General features: G+C 41.2%; 2 protein-coding genes across 3 annotated transcripts in view; one reads left to right on the top strand and one right to left on the bottom strand.

The window, feature by feature from the left end:
• The window catches only part of LOC140338966 (uncharacterized), a 7,470-nt gene extending 1,816 nt beyond the window's left edge, over positions 1–5,654 (top strand). The window contains exons 3-10 of one of the 2 annotated variants that reach the window (XM_072423364.1): positions 1,297–1,419; positions 1,548–1,639; positions 1,733–1,835; positions 2,033–2,137; positions 2,753–2,838; positions 2,919–3,021; positions 3,200–3,277; positions 3,496–5,654. In XM_072423364.1, the coding sequence (XP_072279465.1) occupies positions 1,386–1,419; positions 1,548–1,639; positions 1,733–1,835; positions 2,033–2,137; positions 2,753–2,838; positions 2,919–3,021; positions 3,200–3,277; positions 3,496–5,012 (2,118 nt within the window). In that variant the 5' untranslated portion in view covers positions 1,297–1,385 and the 3' untranslated portion in view covers positions 5,013–5,654. Of the gene's footprint in view, positions 1–190; positions 1,420–1,547; positions 1,640–1,732; positions 1,836–2,032; positions 2,138–2,752; positions 2,839–2,918; positions 3,022–3,199; positions 3,278–3,495 lie in introns of those variants that run through there. The other variant, XM_072423365.1, reaches the window with a different exon arrangement.
• LOC140338970 (uncharacterized) overlaps positions 1–16,113 on the bottom strand; it is a 50,000-nt gene extending 33,887 nt beyond the window's left edge. Inside the window, exons 1-10 of the mRNA XM_072423375.1 lie at positions 14,084–16,113; positions 13,684–13,753; positions 13,261–13,352; positions 13,066–13,165; positions 12,698–12,793; positions 12,513–12,610; positions 12,329–12,428; positions 11,912–11,992; positions 9,738–11,409; position 9,699 (exon numbers count right to left, since the gene is read on the bottom strand). Of these exons, the coding sequence (XP_072279476.1) occupies position 9,699; positions 9,738–11,409; positions 11,912–11,992; positions 12,329–12,428; positions 12,513–12,610; positions 12,698–12,793; positions 13,066–13,165; positions 13,261–13,352; positions 13,684–13,714 (2,271 nt within the window). The 5' untranslated portion in view covers positions 13,715–13,753; positions 14,084–16,113. The remainder of the gene's footprint in view (positions 1–9,698; positions 9,700–9,737; positions 11,410–11,911; positions 11,993–12,328; positions 12,429–12,512; positions 12,611–12,697; positions 12,794–13,065; positions 13,166–13,260; positions 13,353–13,683; positions 13,754–14,083) is intronic.
• Positions 16,114–16,644: the final 531 nt, after the last annotated feature.

The raw sequence follows: 16,644 nt of genomic DNA, 5'->3' as shown, positions 1-16,644 counted from the left end.
GGGAATCCCCCTCCTCCGCAGTGTCTTGGGAGGAAGGGGATCCCCCATCAGAGATCTCCCCGCAGCAGCCGAAGGGAGCCACAACAAGAAGGCTGAAGAGCCACAGGTTGCAGACCCCTGCCCTAGTGAGATCTTGGACTTCGATGTGTCCTCGTCTTTTCTTCTTTTTCCTTTCTTTCCTTTTTTTTTTTTTTTTTTTGCAAATGCGTTTATTTAGGAATGCTTATTTGTTTTACTTGATGCTAGATAAGTACTGATTGTGTATTGATATAATCGATACAAAGGGTTAGAAAAACACAGGTGTATTTGTAAAATTAATCTTGTTTTGTTCCTGTGGTTTTGTATGTATTTAATGATGTTTGTTTTCATGTTTTGACATCATTCTGTATTTTGCGCCTACCTTTCTCTTATTGTTTATCATATGTTTTATTTGATTTTTTTTCTTTGTGATCCTGCTTTGTTGTATACTTATATATATACATATGTTAAAAGCTTTAATACAAATTTACATTTAAAAAAAAAAAAAGAAAATATTACGCATGTTATGCTGATCCTCCATGTTTCATAAATTGGAGCTACATGTACAATTCTTTTCGTGGAGAATGCAGAATGTGGTTTCCCATCACACAGCTAGCTATGTATTTGAGAACAGGAAGAGATTTTTTAATTCAGGCAAAGAGTACAATCATGTGTACAGCCTACCAAGCTGTTTTAGACAACTGTGCTACAAATTTGCGGTAACGTTTGGAGAAGGGTTTTTTTTCAGGTTCGGCTCCTTAAAGACTTGGTTAAAACAGGTTGGTTGTGGTGGAACTCCAGTCCCCTGTGTACAGCCTTGACCTTATCCCTACTGAACACATTAACTGATAAACTGGAAGACAGATTGCAAGCCACGTTCTCTCCACCAAAATCAATACCCGAACTTACAAATGCTGCTTTGGCTGAATGGGCACATATCTCGTGGAATGGATCTCCAGGAGAATAGACGCTCAGTGGGCATGGAAGCAAATTTTTATTCATGCCTAAAAACATGATATACAAGAAACCTTTAAAGGTTTGATGACTAGAAACATTTGGTTCACAAGTGTACTTGTGATCGTACAACAAGATTTTGTCTGTTGTTACACTGCTGATGACAGGTTTTTGGTTTTCAGGGATATATGCCACCCATGTCCAGGGTAATATAGCCATTCAACACAACTGGGCATGTCTAGGATGCAGTATAATGGAGGACCATAAACTGCTTTTATTCTCATTTTGTTATATTGTGTAAATAAAATTTCTTTTTTGTTTCAGATACGCTCCTATTGTGTGTCATAATATTGTTGATTTATTGCTTGTAAAGGAAAAGGAATTAAAGTATAAAGAAGAATCACAAGAACGTAATGATGGAGAACCGGCCACCCATTGCATCTCAGGGTAAGAGAAAACTTTCAGTTCTTGTAAAGGAAAGAAGAGTATTGAGGTATTCCACCCAGAGATACACACATCCTCTGATTTAAAGATAATAAGACAATGTATTCAGTCAGTGTGTGTGTTTCCAACAGATGGATCCAGAAATACCCCAGAGAGATGTCCCCGTCCTCTGTATTTCCGGGATTCCACACAGGAAGATCAGGAGATCCCTCAAGAGGATCAGGTGCATAGATTAAAGAGACACAAGTACACTTTTTATCATGTTTATTGCTATAAAACAGCTAAGTTTACAAAGAACATAATATGTCTTACACAGGGTGAAGGACTCATTGTTGTCAAAGTTGAAGAAGAAGAAGAAGAGATGTATGAGATGGTGGATCAACAGTACAGTGAGGAAGCCCTTCCAGAGATCAGAACGGGTAAGTAAAAAAACACTAAATCCAGAAAAATAGTCCCGGATTCTTCTAGTTTAGTCACTACAACAACCTCCTCTACCCCCTCCTCCATTAGTAGACAGTAACGGGGGAGAGAGCGTTTTCCCACTGTTGGAGTCAGGAGTTATTGGACCATTTTACACTGCCAGACTCCTCTGTAAGAAATATGTCTTCATTTGCAGAGCCTGAAAAAAGTCCAGCTCCAGATCAAAATGTTAAAGTTGAGGAGCTAGAAGTAAGATGTGTGAAGGTTGAAGAGGAGGACATTCCTATAGAGATAAGCACAGGTAAAAAATAGATTATTGAAGAATTACAGTATTTTTTGCCGTATAAGACAGAATATAAGACGCACCCAGCTTTAAAGGAGGAAAATCTAGAAAAAAAAGATTCTGAAAGATTATTCCCCTTCTGATCACTCATGTGCCATTCATACCAGTATTCCCCTTCTGATCACTCTGTGCCATTCAAATTCCCTTTCTGATCACTCTGTGCCTTTCAAATTCCCTTTCTGATCACTCTGTGTCATTTAAATTCCCCTTCTGATCACTCTGTGCTTTTTTTCCACTGTACGGCAGTTAGGACAGGGAACAGCAGGGGGCGCTGTGCCGGCTTCTTTCACTGCAGCCAGGAGGAGACACATGTTGCTGCCAGAGAGGAGAGGAGACACACGCTGCATGCAGCCAGCGAGGGGAAGAGACACACGCAGGATCGGGTATCGGGTGAGTATCTTATTTTAATTATTTTATAACACATTTGTCGTATAGGACGCACCAACTCCCCCCCCCCCCCCCCAGTTTTGGGGAAGAAAAAGTGCGTCTTATACGGCAAAAAATACGGTAGTTTTTTTCCAGAGTATCCGTGTTCACACAACACTATTCATTAGATATGGGTGCTTCCTATAGGTGGAGCCAGTAAGAGAAGTACCCCAGAGAGATGTCCTCGTGCTCTGTATTGTCGGGATTCCACAAAAGAACATCAGGAGAATCAGGTAGATGGCCTGTGCCTATGTATAATACAACATGTGTGTCCAAAAATCTTGATAACTTTCTTATACTTTATGTTATGTAGAACGAAGACCTTACAAAATCTAGAACAGAAGATTTGGTTGGGAAAAATATGAAGGGCAATCAACCACGTAAAAAGGGAAACATTTCTTTAGAGATCAACACAGGTGAGTCCCAGATTCTCCAGTCATGTTCAGTCATTACAACAATCTCCTCTTCTCTTTCTCCCCCTCCTCTGTCAGTAGACAGTATGTGGAGACAGTATGTGCCCAGTGAGGGGAGTCACCTCCCGGAGTTCTCTCATACATCTCAGTATAGGAGGCTTCACTTTCATTTAATTCACAGGTCACGGAGACACTCAGAGAGCCATCAAAGCAAACAAGGATGAAAAAGGACCCATGAAAATTAAAGAGATTGGCATAGGTGAGTTATTACTATGAAGTGCTGCCAAGTCAAAGTAGACCTCTTTCAACCACATACGTGGAAAATCCATCTTCTAGGAGTTGTTTTAGAGACAAATTTGATTTTTTGCCAAATATTTTTATATTTAAGTTGTTTTTTGTTTTGTTCTAATTTATACCTGGACTAAAAGCTGTTCTACTTTCTTAGTCTTATTTATAATAATTGATTTTATCCTCCAGATGGACGATACCACATGGAAGAACAATCCGACAACTCTCCAGATGACGATATGGAAGATGATGACATCCAGTCCAGTTCTCCCATTACTCCGAACCCCTGTCCTGTATCTTGTAGTACATATATGTCTTCTAAACCCTCTAAAGTTGGTTTTCCGGATCACTCTAACTGTGAAAACAGTGAAGGTACTGAATCACATCAGACTCCAGACCTTACCTCAAAACGGACAGGTGAAGTAGGAGAGAAGCCATATTCATGTTCGGAATGTGGGAAATGTTTCAGCTTGAGATCTAGTCTCCGTGATCATCAAAGAACTCACAGAAGTGTGAAACCTTATTTATGTTCTGAATGTGGGAAGCGTTTTGCTAAGCGATCACATCTCAAAACCCATCAGAAAATTCATTCTGGGGAGAAGCCATTTTCCTGTTCTGAATGTGGTAAAAGTTTTCCTGTTAAATCATATCTTATCAGACATGAAAAAGTTCATACTGGGGATAACCCATTTACGTGCTCGGAATGTGGGAAGTGTTTTTTTCAAAAACAGCATCTAATTTCACACCAGAGGACTCACTCGGCTGAGAAGCCATTTTCATGTTCCGAATGTGGGAAAGGTTTCTCCCAGAGTGACCATCTGGTCTCCCATCAGATAAGTCACACAGGGGGGAGGCCATTCTCATGTACAGAATGTGGTAAGTCTTTTTCTCAGAGGGATCATCTTGTCTTGCATCAGATGAGTCATACAGGAAAGAAACCATTTTCATGTTCAGAGTGCGGGAAGTGTTTTACTTGGAGGCCCAACCTTATTGTACATCAGAGGACTCACACCGGAGTTAAGCCATATTCTTGTTCAGAATGTGGGAAATGTTTTTCCCAAAGCAAAAGTCTTGCCTACCATCAGATGACTCATACAGGGGAGAAACCTTATTCATGTTCAGAGTGTGAAAAGTGTTTCTCTTTTAAACATCTACTCATTAAACACTATAGAGCTCATACAGGGGAGAAGCCTTTTTCATGTCTAGAATGCGGAAAGTGTTTTTTCGAGAGGAAACGCCTGATCTCCCATCAGAGGACTCATACTGGGGAGAAGCCATATTCATGTCCAGAATGTGGAGAGTGTTTTTCTTCAAAACATTCACTCACAGTGCACCATAGGGCTCACACGGGAGAGAAGCCTTTTTCATGTTCAGAATGCGACAAATGCTTCACAACAAGGTCAACTCTTGCGAAACACCTGGTGGCTCACACAGGAACAAAACCATTTTTCTGTTCTAAATGTGGGAAACGTTTTTCACGGAAATCTTCGCTCATCACACATGAAAGACTTCACACGGGGGAGAAGCCTTATTCCTGTTCTTCATGTGGGAAATGTTTTACTGACAGATCAAATCTTACTTCCCACCAGAAAATTCACACTGGCGACTTCTCGTACTGCTGTACGGAGTGTGGGAAAGGGTTTAAAAGGAAGTCGGACCTAGCTTCACATAGTAGTCGAATCCACAAGAAAGAACATCTTGGCTAATGACAAGTACGTGCATTTCAGCAGGGCATTTACTACAGTTCTAAAAAACATGCAGTGTTTATTCTGTCCAAGGCTAAACCCTCGCCATCAGTCTTTTTGACAACTAGGACCAGGAGTGTTGGAGGTCTGCGTTCCCTGCCCACCTGATTAGGTTTTTTCCTCCAGGCCCACACCACTACAGTGTTCCCTCGCCACTTCGCACTTCATGTTTTGCGGCTTCAGTGCTTCGCGGGTTTTTCCAAAATATTCATCAAAAAATAAAAATGAAAAAGTACAATCATGTCGGCAGCCACATTGCGGAAAGGAGCGTTGTTTCATGTTGATGCGCGAGAGAGAAGGATCCCTGCATGTCAAACAAAGAGATGAGTACATACCACGGGCTCTCATAAAGGCGTGTGATTGGTTACCGGTGCGACATCCACCAATGAGAGTACGAGTGGATTTATCCCTGTGAGTTGTCTGCGCATCATCGTAGCCTCACTTAGCATCTTCTCTTGTATCTCCGCCACCAACACAAGACTCTTCGCCTCTCTCAGAAAGCAATGTTGATTAATGTTTATTACTGTATGTAAAACATTCTTGTACCCGCATACACGAAAATTCCTAGGGGGAAATCCTACTTCGCGGTTTTTCAGCTTTCGCGGAAGGAAAAGTGTTAAAAATAAAAAAAAGCATCATTTTGCAAAACAATTTGTCCACAAACACAATACCATAGCATTAAAATTGACTTCAAAATTGCAAAGTAGACATTTAAAAATTCAAAGTAAAAACAAAGCAAAGTATCAAATGCAGCAACATAGATTAGGATAACAAACAAAATAACAGCCCCTCAAAGAAAAGACAAAGACAAAAGGAAAAAGCAAGTTAAAACACACCCTTATATATGCTCAAACTTAAGTGCACAGGTGATAGAAATTCACTTGCAAATAGCACTTGTGCAGTCTGTCAAAATTGGCTGTTTTTTTTTTTTTTGCACTTGGACATGTCATTATCATTGATCAATATGACCCTTTACATAGGTACGCCAGTAAACAGATCTTGTATTAGTTAAAAAAATAAAATAAAGTTGAGTTGGGGAGGATTTAATGGTAAAAGTATTTTCCATATATATATTTGTGTATATTGCTCTATATATATATATATATATATATGCCTGCTCGCCAGTGTAAAGCTGCCGGAGATGCGCGGCTCTGGCCGCGATCTTATCCAGTTGATGACTAGCGCGATGCCTTCCGATTTCAGCTCGCGAATACGAATGCGCGAGCGTCCGATTTTGCTTGATGAATCAGGGCAAATGTATTAGCATTTATACCAGTTATGACACCACTAAAAAGGCTAAAGGCACAATATTTCCATCATCCGAAACAATTGTTAGTGAAAATTCCAGAGAAAATCAATTGTTCCTACAGATATGCACCAACATTGTTGGGGTGGTCATTATTAATCTGCCATTTTGGATTACTAATGACCACCAAAAAATTGGCTGACCATTGTACTTCTATTCCAAAGATAATTTGGGTTCCATGTACACTGTACAGGTAGTCCCCGAGTTAAGGACATCTGATATACAGACGACTCCTGAATGGGGCTTCCCTGCTTGTCAGGGGAGGGCATGACATGCAGAAGAAATCTATTACATTTCCTTACCTCTTGTACCTCTTTAATGACCAAGACAAATTCTGCAGTTTTTTTGCATATTAAACCACAGCTTGCTCCAGAGGTTAATGAATATCTCCAATTTTTTTCTTTGTTTTTTTTTTTGTTTTGTTTGTGATTAACTCACAGTGAGGATTTTATACAATAACGTACACCACGCTGCCTAATAATATATTGAGACAAACATCTGTCCTAATTGCATGTACTAAAATAATATACCTGTTCCGACTTACATACAAATTCAACTTAAGAACAAACCTACAGTCCCTATCTCATATGTAATCCATGGACTAACTGTAATATTATATTACTTTTGTTGGCATATGGCATCTCCCAATTTGTGTGTTATATAATGCAATCTTCTCGTATTTCTCTACTTTTTTTCTGAATAAAAACAGATAAACTACCCAAAACTTGCCCTTGTATTATAAGTTTTCCCTGCACACCATACTCAGGGTTGTAATGTGTTGCACAGTGCTCCCAGTTTAACGTTTGGTGCTCTTTGGGAATATAAATAAAAATTTTGGTCCTGTTTTAAAGCCAAACTGAACCTTAGGTTTAGATTTTCTAATAATAAAATTGAACTTATAAATAAATGTGCCACTATTCAGGTGTGCCTAGACAATCATGAAATATAAATATGATCTTAGTGTACCAACACAAGATAACCAGCCTTACTTGTTCTTTCAACTGCAGCTGGTCACTAACTGTCCCTCAAAGGAGCTCACAATCTAATTTCCCTACCATAGTCATATGTGATTAATGTAGCCTCAGGTCAATTGTTAGGGAGAAGCCAATTAACCTAACTGCATGTTTTTGGGTTGTGGGAGGAAACCGGAGTACCCGGAGGAAACCCACGCAGACACCCATCGAACCTGGGACCTAGCGCTGCAAAGGCCGGAGTGCTAACCCCTGAGCCAACGTGCTGCCCATATATATATATATATATATATATATCTGACAACATTCATACCAACCAGTCATTCCATGATTTAAATGCTAATCTATTCAATTTCCTATTGTCTTGCTTTTGCATTTTAAAATTTTGTGGTGGACCCAGCTTATGAGATCCCCAACAATGAATAAAGTGGACCTGTAATGTAGACAAAATAGGGCAAAATAATAGTCACCAGCATTTTCTTTGTAACCGACTTACCATGCCTTGTTCCACACCCTGTTTTTTAAGGAGGTCACAGAAAAGTAGGGCTTTTCTTTTTCATGTCAGAGCGGTCCCTGATGACTAGTGGAGAAAGCAGCAGGTAGGTGCAGAAAGGATCAATCTGCAGAATGTATACATCAAGAAGATCCTTGTACTGTAAGTCCTGCACTACAGCTTCCTTTACAGCAACAAGAAGAGTTAGCAACACAGTAGTGAATCAAATCTGGTGCGACTTTCAGGGGCAATGCTACCTTTATCGATCTAACATCATTTATTTAAACCTAATATTGGTGCTATGGAGGACACAAGAGGACTCTCACTCACCCCCCACCTCCCCTCTCCATAGAAATTATGAACAATGTATGTACAGTGATCGTTTATTCTCCTATCACAAAGATTATTTCCAGCAAAAGAACTGTAATGCCTAAGACTTGAAAGTAAGTGGAAACAAAAAAAGACCTAGCACTTATGGTAAGTGGAAGAAAGAATAATACACCGATCGGTAACAATGTAAGAAAGTATTAGAGTATAAGCAACCTATAAACTGTACAACAATCACAGACACATTTTCGAAGTTTTTGTTTCATTCAGAATATTTTATTACACACATTTTTTCGCACAGTATTTTATTTATTGTTGTACTTATCCTTCCTTTGAAGAGTCCTAATGTACATTTACCTTGTTTCTAAATTACCTCCTGCTGAATCACTGTCAAAGGACTGATACGTTTGGTGGTCTTTTTGGTTTTTAGTAATAAGAGCTAACGTGGTAATGTTCCATTTCAAGTAATGTATGTTAAGCTCACCTTTACTTTTACTAGAATGCCACCTGAAAGTCGGAAATGTATAATTGCCAGCAAAAATGGAAACACATTCCCCGATTGTTCACTTTATGGTCATTGCAAAGAAAAAAGGGGTACTCCTTGCGTCTGCAGGAAAAAAAAAGTTTAACATCGGCATAAAGAAAGGTTTCTGGATGCTTTTCTAGAAGTACAGAATATAACTGGGTATTAAAGTAAAGACAACAGAGATTGTTGATCAAGGGGAAATCAGATTTGCTCACGGGATCAGGAAGGATTTTTTTTTCCCCTTGTTGGAGCAAATTGAAACTGATTTTTTGCCTTCCTCTGGATCAAATGTCTAAAGGGTTTTATCTGGGATATGTTAATTTCCTACTGGTTGAACTTTTTTCAACAAGATTACCTATGTAATACCGTATTTTTTGCCGTATAAGACGCACTTTTTCTTCCCCAAAACTGTGTTATAAAATAATTAAAAAAATATACTCACCCGATACCCTATCCTGCGTGTGTCTCTTCTCCTCGCTGGCTGCATGCAGCGTGTGTCTCTTCTCCTCTGGCAGCAGCGCGTGTCTTCTCCTGTCTGTAGTGCAGAGCGAAAGAAGCCGGCACAGCGCCACCTGCTGTTCCCTGTCCTAACTGCCGTACAGTGGAAAAAAAGCACAGAGTGATCAGAAGGGGATAAATTGGCACAGAGTGATCAGAAGGGGATAAATTGGCACAGGGTGATCAGAAGGGGAATTTAAATTGGCCATGAGTGATCAGAAGGGGAATAATCTTTCAAAATCTTTTTTTTCTAGATTTTCCTCCTTTAAAATTGGGTGCGTCTTATACAGCGGAAAAATACGGTACTTCCTTCTTCAATACCTCTTGTTCACATAAATATGACTGATTCATCCATCGGTCCCTTGTTGTTCCCCATCGTGATGTCACCACAGTGATGGAGCCAATGGGATGTGCAGACAACATTATAGACGTTTCACTTTCTAGAACTGAGACCTACCGCATCACGTCACCATTTAGGTGGGTTTTCACATATTTTTTAAAAATTTACTATCCCACAAATGTGGACGCTTTTTATTTTGTTATTTTTGCACATTACATGGTAGGCTTGTCCCCCTCATGAACTCTCTCATGTCTAATCAGAGATGACTTCCATGAAAAACATTCGCCGCATTTCGAGCAAGAAAATGGCGTCTCCCTCGTATGAGATCTCTGGTGTCTTGTCAGCCATGACTTTTCAGCAAAACATTTGCCACAAATAGAACAAGAATAGGGCTTCTCCCCTGTGTGAACCTTTCCATGTCTGATCAGAGATGACCTCCGAGTAAAATATTTACCACATTCAGAGCAAAAATACGGCTTCACCCCAGTGTGCACACGATTATGGGCTGTCAGATTTGATTTATTAGTAAAGCCTTTCCCACACTCAGAACAGGAATATGGAAGATTTCCGGTGTGAATTGCTTGATGTGAAGCTAGATTTCCTTTCTCTGAAAAACATTTCCCACATTCCAAGCAGGGATACACCTTTTCTCGTGTATGAGTCTTTTCATGTGTTAGAAGTGTAGATTTCCGACTAAAACATTTACTGCATTTAGAACACGAAAAAGGTTTCATCGCAGTGTGAGTTGTCTGATGCATAACAAGATATGCTCTTTTAGCAAAGCCCTTCCCGCATTCCGAACACAAATAGGGTTTTTCTCCTGTATGAGCTCTATGGTGAACAGTAAGTAAATGCTTTGAAGAAAAATGCTTCCCACATTCCAAACAGGAATAGGGCTTCTCCCCTGTGTGAGTTCTTAGATGGGAAATAAGACATTCCTTCTGGGAAAACGACTTTCCACATTCCGAACATGAAAATGGCTTCTCTCCTGTGTGAGCTCTATGGTGTTCAATAAGTAAATAGCGAAAATAAAAACACTTCCCACATTCTGAACATGAATATGGCTTTTCCCCAGTGTGTGTTCTTTGATGTACGATAAGCCTGGTTCTCCAAGTAAAACATTTCCCACATTCTGAACAAGAAAATGGTTTCTCTCCTGTGTGGGCCCTACGGTGCTCATGAAGTAAGTATTGAAAATAAAAACGCTTTCCACACTCTGAACATGAATAAGGTTTCTCCCCTGTGTGAGTTCTTTGATGAACCATAAGCCTGGTTCTCCAAGTGAAACCTTTCCCACATTCTGGACATGAATACGGCTTCTCAGTTAAGCAAGTTCTCTTTTCCTCTGTATGAACTTGTTCGTGTCTGATAAGAGACGTCTTGCTAGGAAAACGTTTGCCACATTTGGAACAGGAGAAAGGCTTTTCCCCAGAGTGAGTTCTTTGATGGGCTGCAAGGTTTGACCCTTGAGTAAAAGACTTCCCGCACTCTGAACAAGAATATGGCTTTACCTCCGTGTGCGTTCTCTGATGGACAATGAGACTGAACCGTCGAGTGAAGCATTTACTGCATTCAGAACATGAATATGGCTTCTCTACATTTTGAGATTTTTTGTGTATAGTAAGATGCGATCTTTGGAAAAGACAATTTTCAGGCTTGGACCATGAAAAAGGCGTATTCCCTTTGTGGGCACCCTGGTCTGAGATAAGCTTGTCTGTCTTGGTTAAACATTCTGGAGGCTCATTGGTGTCACAACACGAGCGATTGAGAATACACTGACCATGTGTGAAGAGATCACATGACAGTTTGGTGCTTCGTGATGCTGGCTTGAGACTTGGTATCAGTGGGTTTTCTTCTGAAGAATTGGATGTGATCTCCTCATTTTCTATATTACCACCTGGAGAGGTAACACAATGTGGAGGTTATTTTTGTTCAATTTACCTGAAAAGGGAAAAGTAGAAATGATGGTTCTATAGATAAATATAAAAAACACTTTACTTTAGAAAATTGTAGATAAATTATGCTGAGTCAAGTCAATCGAGGGTTGAATATCATCCAAAAATATTTACTCATCCTGGGAGTTACAAGAGTTTAAAAGCCCCTGCAAATTTTAGTAACCCAATCTATTATCATAGCTTTACCCCTACATCAAAACGCAAAAGAGTCGTAGTACCATTTGCAAATTCTCCTCTTTCTAGGCCAGGCTACTTTTACATATAGAGAGCCCTTAGAAAAAAAACCCCGGTCCCTGTATTGATTCAAACTCCCCTAACAACACAACTAGGATGGAGACACAAAATTCCCTGGTATGTTAGATGTTAGAAGACTAAGATCAGGACAGATTCACACACTACTGGTCAATGTTTACCAATTATTTGTTTAGTGGGTTCTTTACTCACTTGTACTGATCTCTTCTTTGATCCTTATATGTTCTTTTTCCTCCTCCTCAGCTTTGACATTTTTCTGATTGTCTCTGGTATCTGTGAATAAAGATGAGAGGGAAGCCCCCTGTAGTGAGATGTATGAGAGACCCCATAGAGTGTGTGTGTGGGGGAGACTGGTCACATCACTTGGCTGGTGACATACAGGGACATGATGTGGGGAGGAAACCTGGGGTCCAATAGAGGCTGATGGCTCCTGACTCCCTCACTGGGCACATACTGTCCCCCCCACCATTGATGGCTCCTGACTCCCTCACTGGGCACTGTCCCCCCATTACAGTCTCCTGACAGATAGGGGGGAGAACAAGAGATTGTTGTAGTGACTGAACAAGGAGAATTGGAGAATCTTTTCTGGATTTAGTGTTTATTACTCACCTGTGCTGATCTTTGGAGGGATTTCCTCCTTCCTACTTAGTTCATTGCCCCACATGTTTGTCCTGAAATCTTCAGATGTAAATTCACACAGGCTCTTTTTCTTTAAAAAAAAATAAAGAAAATAAAATTAGATAGCGAAATTTTATCATAAATCGTAAACCACCTCCAAGTAAATTATAACTACCTCATGTTCCAGAGAGCTCTTGCAATATTCCTGTGTGAAATCCAGGGAATACAGAGGGTTAGGCCATCTTTCAGATGTATTTGTGGTATAAGGGCCACCTGGGAAAAAACATAAAGGCAAATAAGTGAAATCTTACCATGTAAATTCTGTTAGGAGGATTCACAAATTTCATGTTTTTTACTAACCTGTGCTGATCTCTGAATTATTTTCTTCCTCTTTAATCCTCACATGTTCTTTTTTCTCTTCCCCAGCTTTTACATCTATCTGAGTGTTACTGGGGTCTATAAATAAAAATGAGAGTGAGAGTAGTAGGAGAGACCCCAGAGTGTGTATGTGGGGGTAGACTGGTCACGTCTCCTGGCTGGTGACATACAGAGACATGATGCGAGGAGGAGAGCCCGAGTCCAGTAGAGGCTGATGGCTCCTGACTCCCCTCACTAGGCACATACTGTCCCCTCATTACTGTCTACTGACAGAGGAGGGGGGAGAAAAAGAGATTATTGTAGTGACCGAACAGGGGGAATCTGGGACTCTTTTAGTGTTTATAACTCACCTGTGCTGATCTCTGGAGGGATTTCCTCCTCCTTACACAAATCATCACCCATGATGTCCAGTTCTTCATTTTCAACTTTAACTACAACTAGGCCTTCAATCTAAAGAAGGATAAAATACAACATTATTATCAGAGTGACTGACTCTTGCTTTATTAGGTATATCTATTTTAATTAAACTTTTCAACACCACCTACCTGATCAGCCTGAGGGACCTCATTGTCCTCGTTTATGGAATCCTGTAAATACAGAGGACAGGGACATCTCTCTCGGGTATTTGTGGATCCATCTGTAGGAAACACACACACTGACTGAATACAGGGACCCTGATTTATTAAAGCTCTCCAAGGCTGGAGAGAATACACTTTCATCAGTGAAGCTGGGTGATCCAAGAAACCTGAAATGGATCTGGTCCAGGATTCAAATAGCAAATGATTATTAAAAATCCATTCCATGTTTTCTGGATCACCCAGCTTCACTTCTGAAAGAGTATCCTCTGCAGCCTTGGAGAGCTTTCATAAATCAGGACCATAGGCTCTACATCTTTATATCAGAAGATGTGTGTATATAGGTGGCTCCTCAATATTCTTCTCTCAAAAACAATAAAAATCTCCTCTTACCCGGGGATGTGAGGGGCGAACGGTTCTCCATGATGAGGTCAGTCTACAGATCCTTGGGTCCTTTGAAGTTCTAAAAAACATAATAATCAGCTGTTAAACTTTCCGCAGCATTTTTTTTATACCACTGACATTAATAATAACCTAATGAAACAACAAAATAACAATCACACAAGTCAATGTTTTTGTAGAATTTACATAGCAACGATTCTTTCCCTCATCAATAGCTGTATAAAATGTAGGTCGTTTAGAGAAAGTTCTCCCATCATCGCCAGCCCCCGAGGAGCTCTTCATTTAATGATGATGATTAATGGAGGTGACACGAACCCCCCATCCAGTGCACAGCGCCTAATAGGACCCCCTTCTTTCTTCTTTCCTCTCATAATAAGACAATATTACTTACTCTTCACTGGGAAGCCAGCTTGAACCTTTCTGCGTTACTTCATGTTTTGATTTTTTTTTTGTGCACTACAACAAAATGGCCACCAATAATCAGCACTGAGGACAATTCCAGAAATAAAGGAAGTAAACAACTATGAAATAATTATACTTACTATATTTACCTGTTTCTTTCTATACAAAATTAATGTAAAATAAAGGCTGAATTTACTTGTTTTTTATTTAAGAAAAAAACTTTAAGAAGTAGCCGAGCCTCCTAGACACTCTGTTATGTGCACGAACTCTAGTGGCTGATCTAAGCCCCGCCTACTGCAGCACGACCCGGAAGTGATATCACTTGATGGGGGACGTGTTCTGTGAGGAAACAAATCATTAGTAGTCTTGAGGTTTTGAGTATCTCAAATGTTTACACAGTAGTATGTATGAGGGGTGCTGAGATACAGGGAAACGTTTTGGCAGCTGCATACAAGAGTAGGGTGTATGGTGCAGTGACAGGGAAGTTGGGTGGCTGCAAGGAGTTGCAGTGACAGTGGAGTTAGGTGGCTATAAGGCTTAGCAGTGACAGGGGAGCTGGGTGGCTATATAGCCTAGCAGTGACCGGGGAGCTGGATGGCTGCAAGGAGTTGCAGTGACAGGGAAGTTTGGTGACCACAAAGAGTTACAGTGACAGGGGAGCTGGGGGACTAAAAGGCTTAGCAGTGACAGGGGAGTTGGGTAACTATAAGGAGTTACAGTGACGGGAGTTGGGTGACTATAAGGCTTAGCAGTGACAGGAAAGTTGGGTGACTACAAGGGTTAGCAGTGATGGGAGTTGAGTGACTACAAGGAGTTGCAGTTACAGGGGAGCTGGTGACTAAAAGGCTTAGCAGTTACAGGGTACTTGTGTGACTAGAAGGGCTAGCAGTGACAGGAGTTGGGTGACTATAAGGAGTTACAGTGACAGGGGAGCTGGGTGACTAAAAGCCTTAGCAGTGACTGGGAAGTTGGGTGACTATAAGGGTTGGCATTGACGGGAGTTGAGTGACTACAAGGAGTTGGAGTGACAGGTGAGCTGGGTGGCTACAAGAAGTTACAGTGACAGGGGAGTTGGGTGACTATGAGGCTTAGCAGTGATGGAAACTGGGTGACTAAAAGGCTTAGCCGTGACAGGGGAGTTGGGTGACTATAAGGCTTAGCAGTGACAGGGGAGTTGGGTGACTATAAGGCTTAGCAATGACAGGGGAGTTGGGTGGCAGCAAGGAGTTACAGTGACAGGTGAGTTGGGTGACTACAAGGAGTTGCAGTGATAGGGGAGCTGGGTGACTATAATGCCTAGCAGTGACAGGGGAGTTGGGTGGCTGCAGGGAGTTGCAGTGACAATGGAGATGGGTGACTGGAAGGAGTTGCAGTGACAGGGGAGTTGGGTGACTGCAAGGAGTTGCAGTGACTGGGGAGTTGGGTGGCTGCAAGGAGTTGCAGTGACAGGGGAGTTGGGTGGCTGCAAGGAGTTGCAGTGACAGGGGAGTTGGGTGGTTGCAGGGAGTTGCAGTGACAGTGGAGTTGGGTGGTTGCAGGGAGTTGCAGTGACAGTGGAGTTGGGTGGTTGCAGTGACAGTGGAGTTGGGTGGCTGCAAAGAGTTGCAGTGACAGGGGAGTTGGGTGGCTGCAAGGAGTTGCAGTGACAGGGGAGTTGGGTGGCTGCAAGGAGTTGCATTGACTGGCATTTTGCTATCACAAGTGAATAGGAATTATTTGTGCAGTTACATCGTTGTGAGGTCAAGGCGTGGTTACTGAAAGTGTCGTCCCTTTATTATTATTATTATTAACCACCTGGGCGTTTCAGTGATGTCTAGATTTCTGTACCAAAAGCGGTACACTGTCATGAAATTTTTTTTTTAAATTGTAGACCTGTAACAGAATTATGTCCGAACAAGGGCCTAGTAGATATCATGAATATAAATATTCCCTCTAGGACCCCCATCGACGGGCGCATGCACAGACATCATCAGGAACCGCCAAAGGAACGCGTACGCGAACGCCGGGTATTCTAATTCTTTCCGAGAGTGGGTGAGGAGGAGTTAACATTGAAAGGAGCGGTCAGACAGATAGGAAGCAAACCAAGAGAGAGGAGTCTCACTGATACCAATGGAGCCATGATTTGTATTAGAAGGGGGAGATAACAGTGTCAGAGGAAAGGAGAAGGAGCAGGAAAAAAGTTGCCTTGAGACTTAGCTCCGATGAAGTCTTTGGCCACTTTAGTAAGGGCTGTTTCAGTGGAATGGGCAGCTCTTAAACCAAACTGGAGAGGGTCAAGGAGAGAGTTGGTGCTCTGGTAATCGGAGCGTCATTTGTAGATAAGGCGTTCAAGAATTTTGGAGACATGGGAGAAGGTAAATAGGACGGTAGTTAGAGGGTAGGGAGGGGTCCAGTGATGGTTTCTTTAGGATAGGGAGAATTATGCCTTTTGTCTATATGGATGCTTTTCCACCTCTGGATGGAGAGCTGCACTACAAACATAACAGCAACGTAACATGTGAGGCTTGCTTAAATCAATCTGCAAGTGAGGTGTAGAAATCAAGATGATTT

This window comes from Pyxicephalus adspersus, chromosome 10, assembly GCF_032062135.1.
Source record: "Pyxicephalus adspersus chromosome 10, UCB_Pads_2.0, whole genome shotgun sequence".
In the NCBI taxonomy this organism is placed as follows: Eukaryota; Metazoa; Chordata; class Amphibia; order Anura; family Pyxicephalidae; genus Pyxicephalus; species Pyxicephalus adspersus.
Note: the sequence above shows the minus strand (reverse complement) of the source record. Positions and strands in the feature narration are given on the sequence as shown.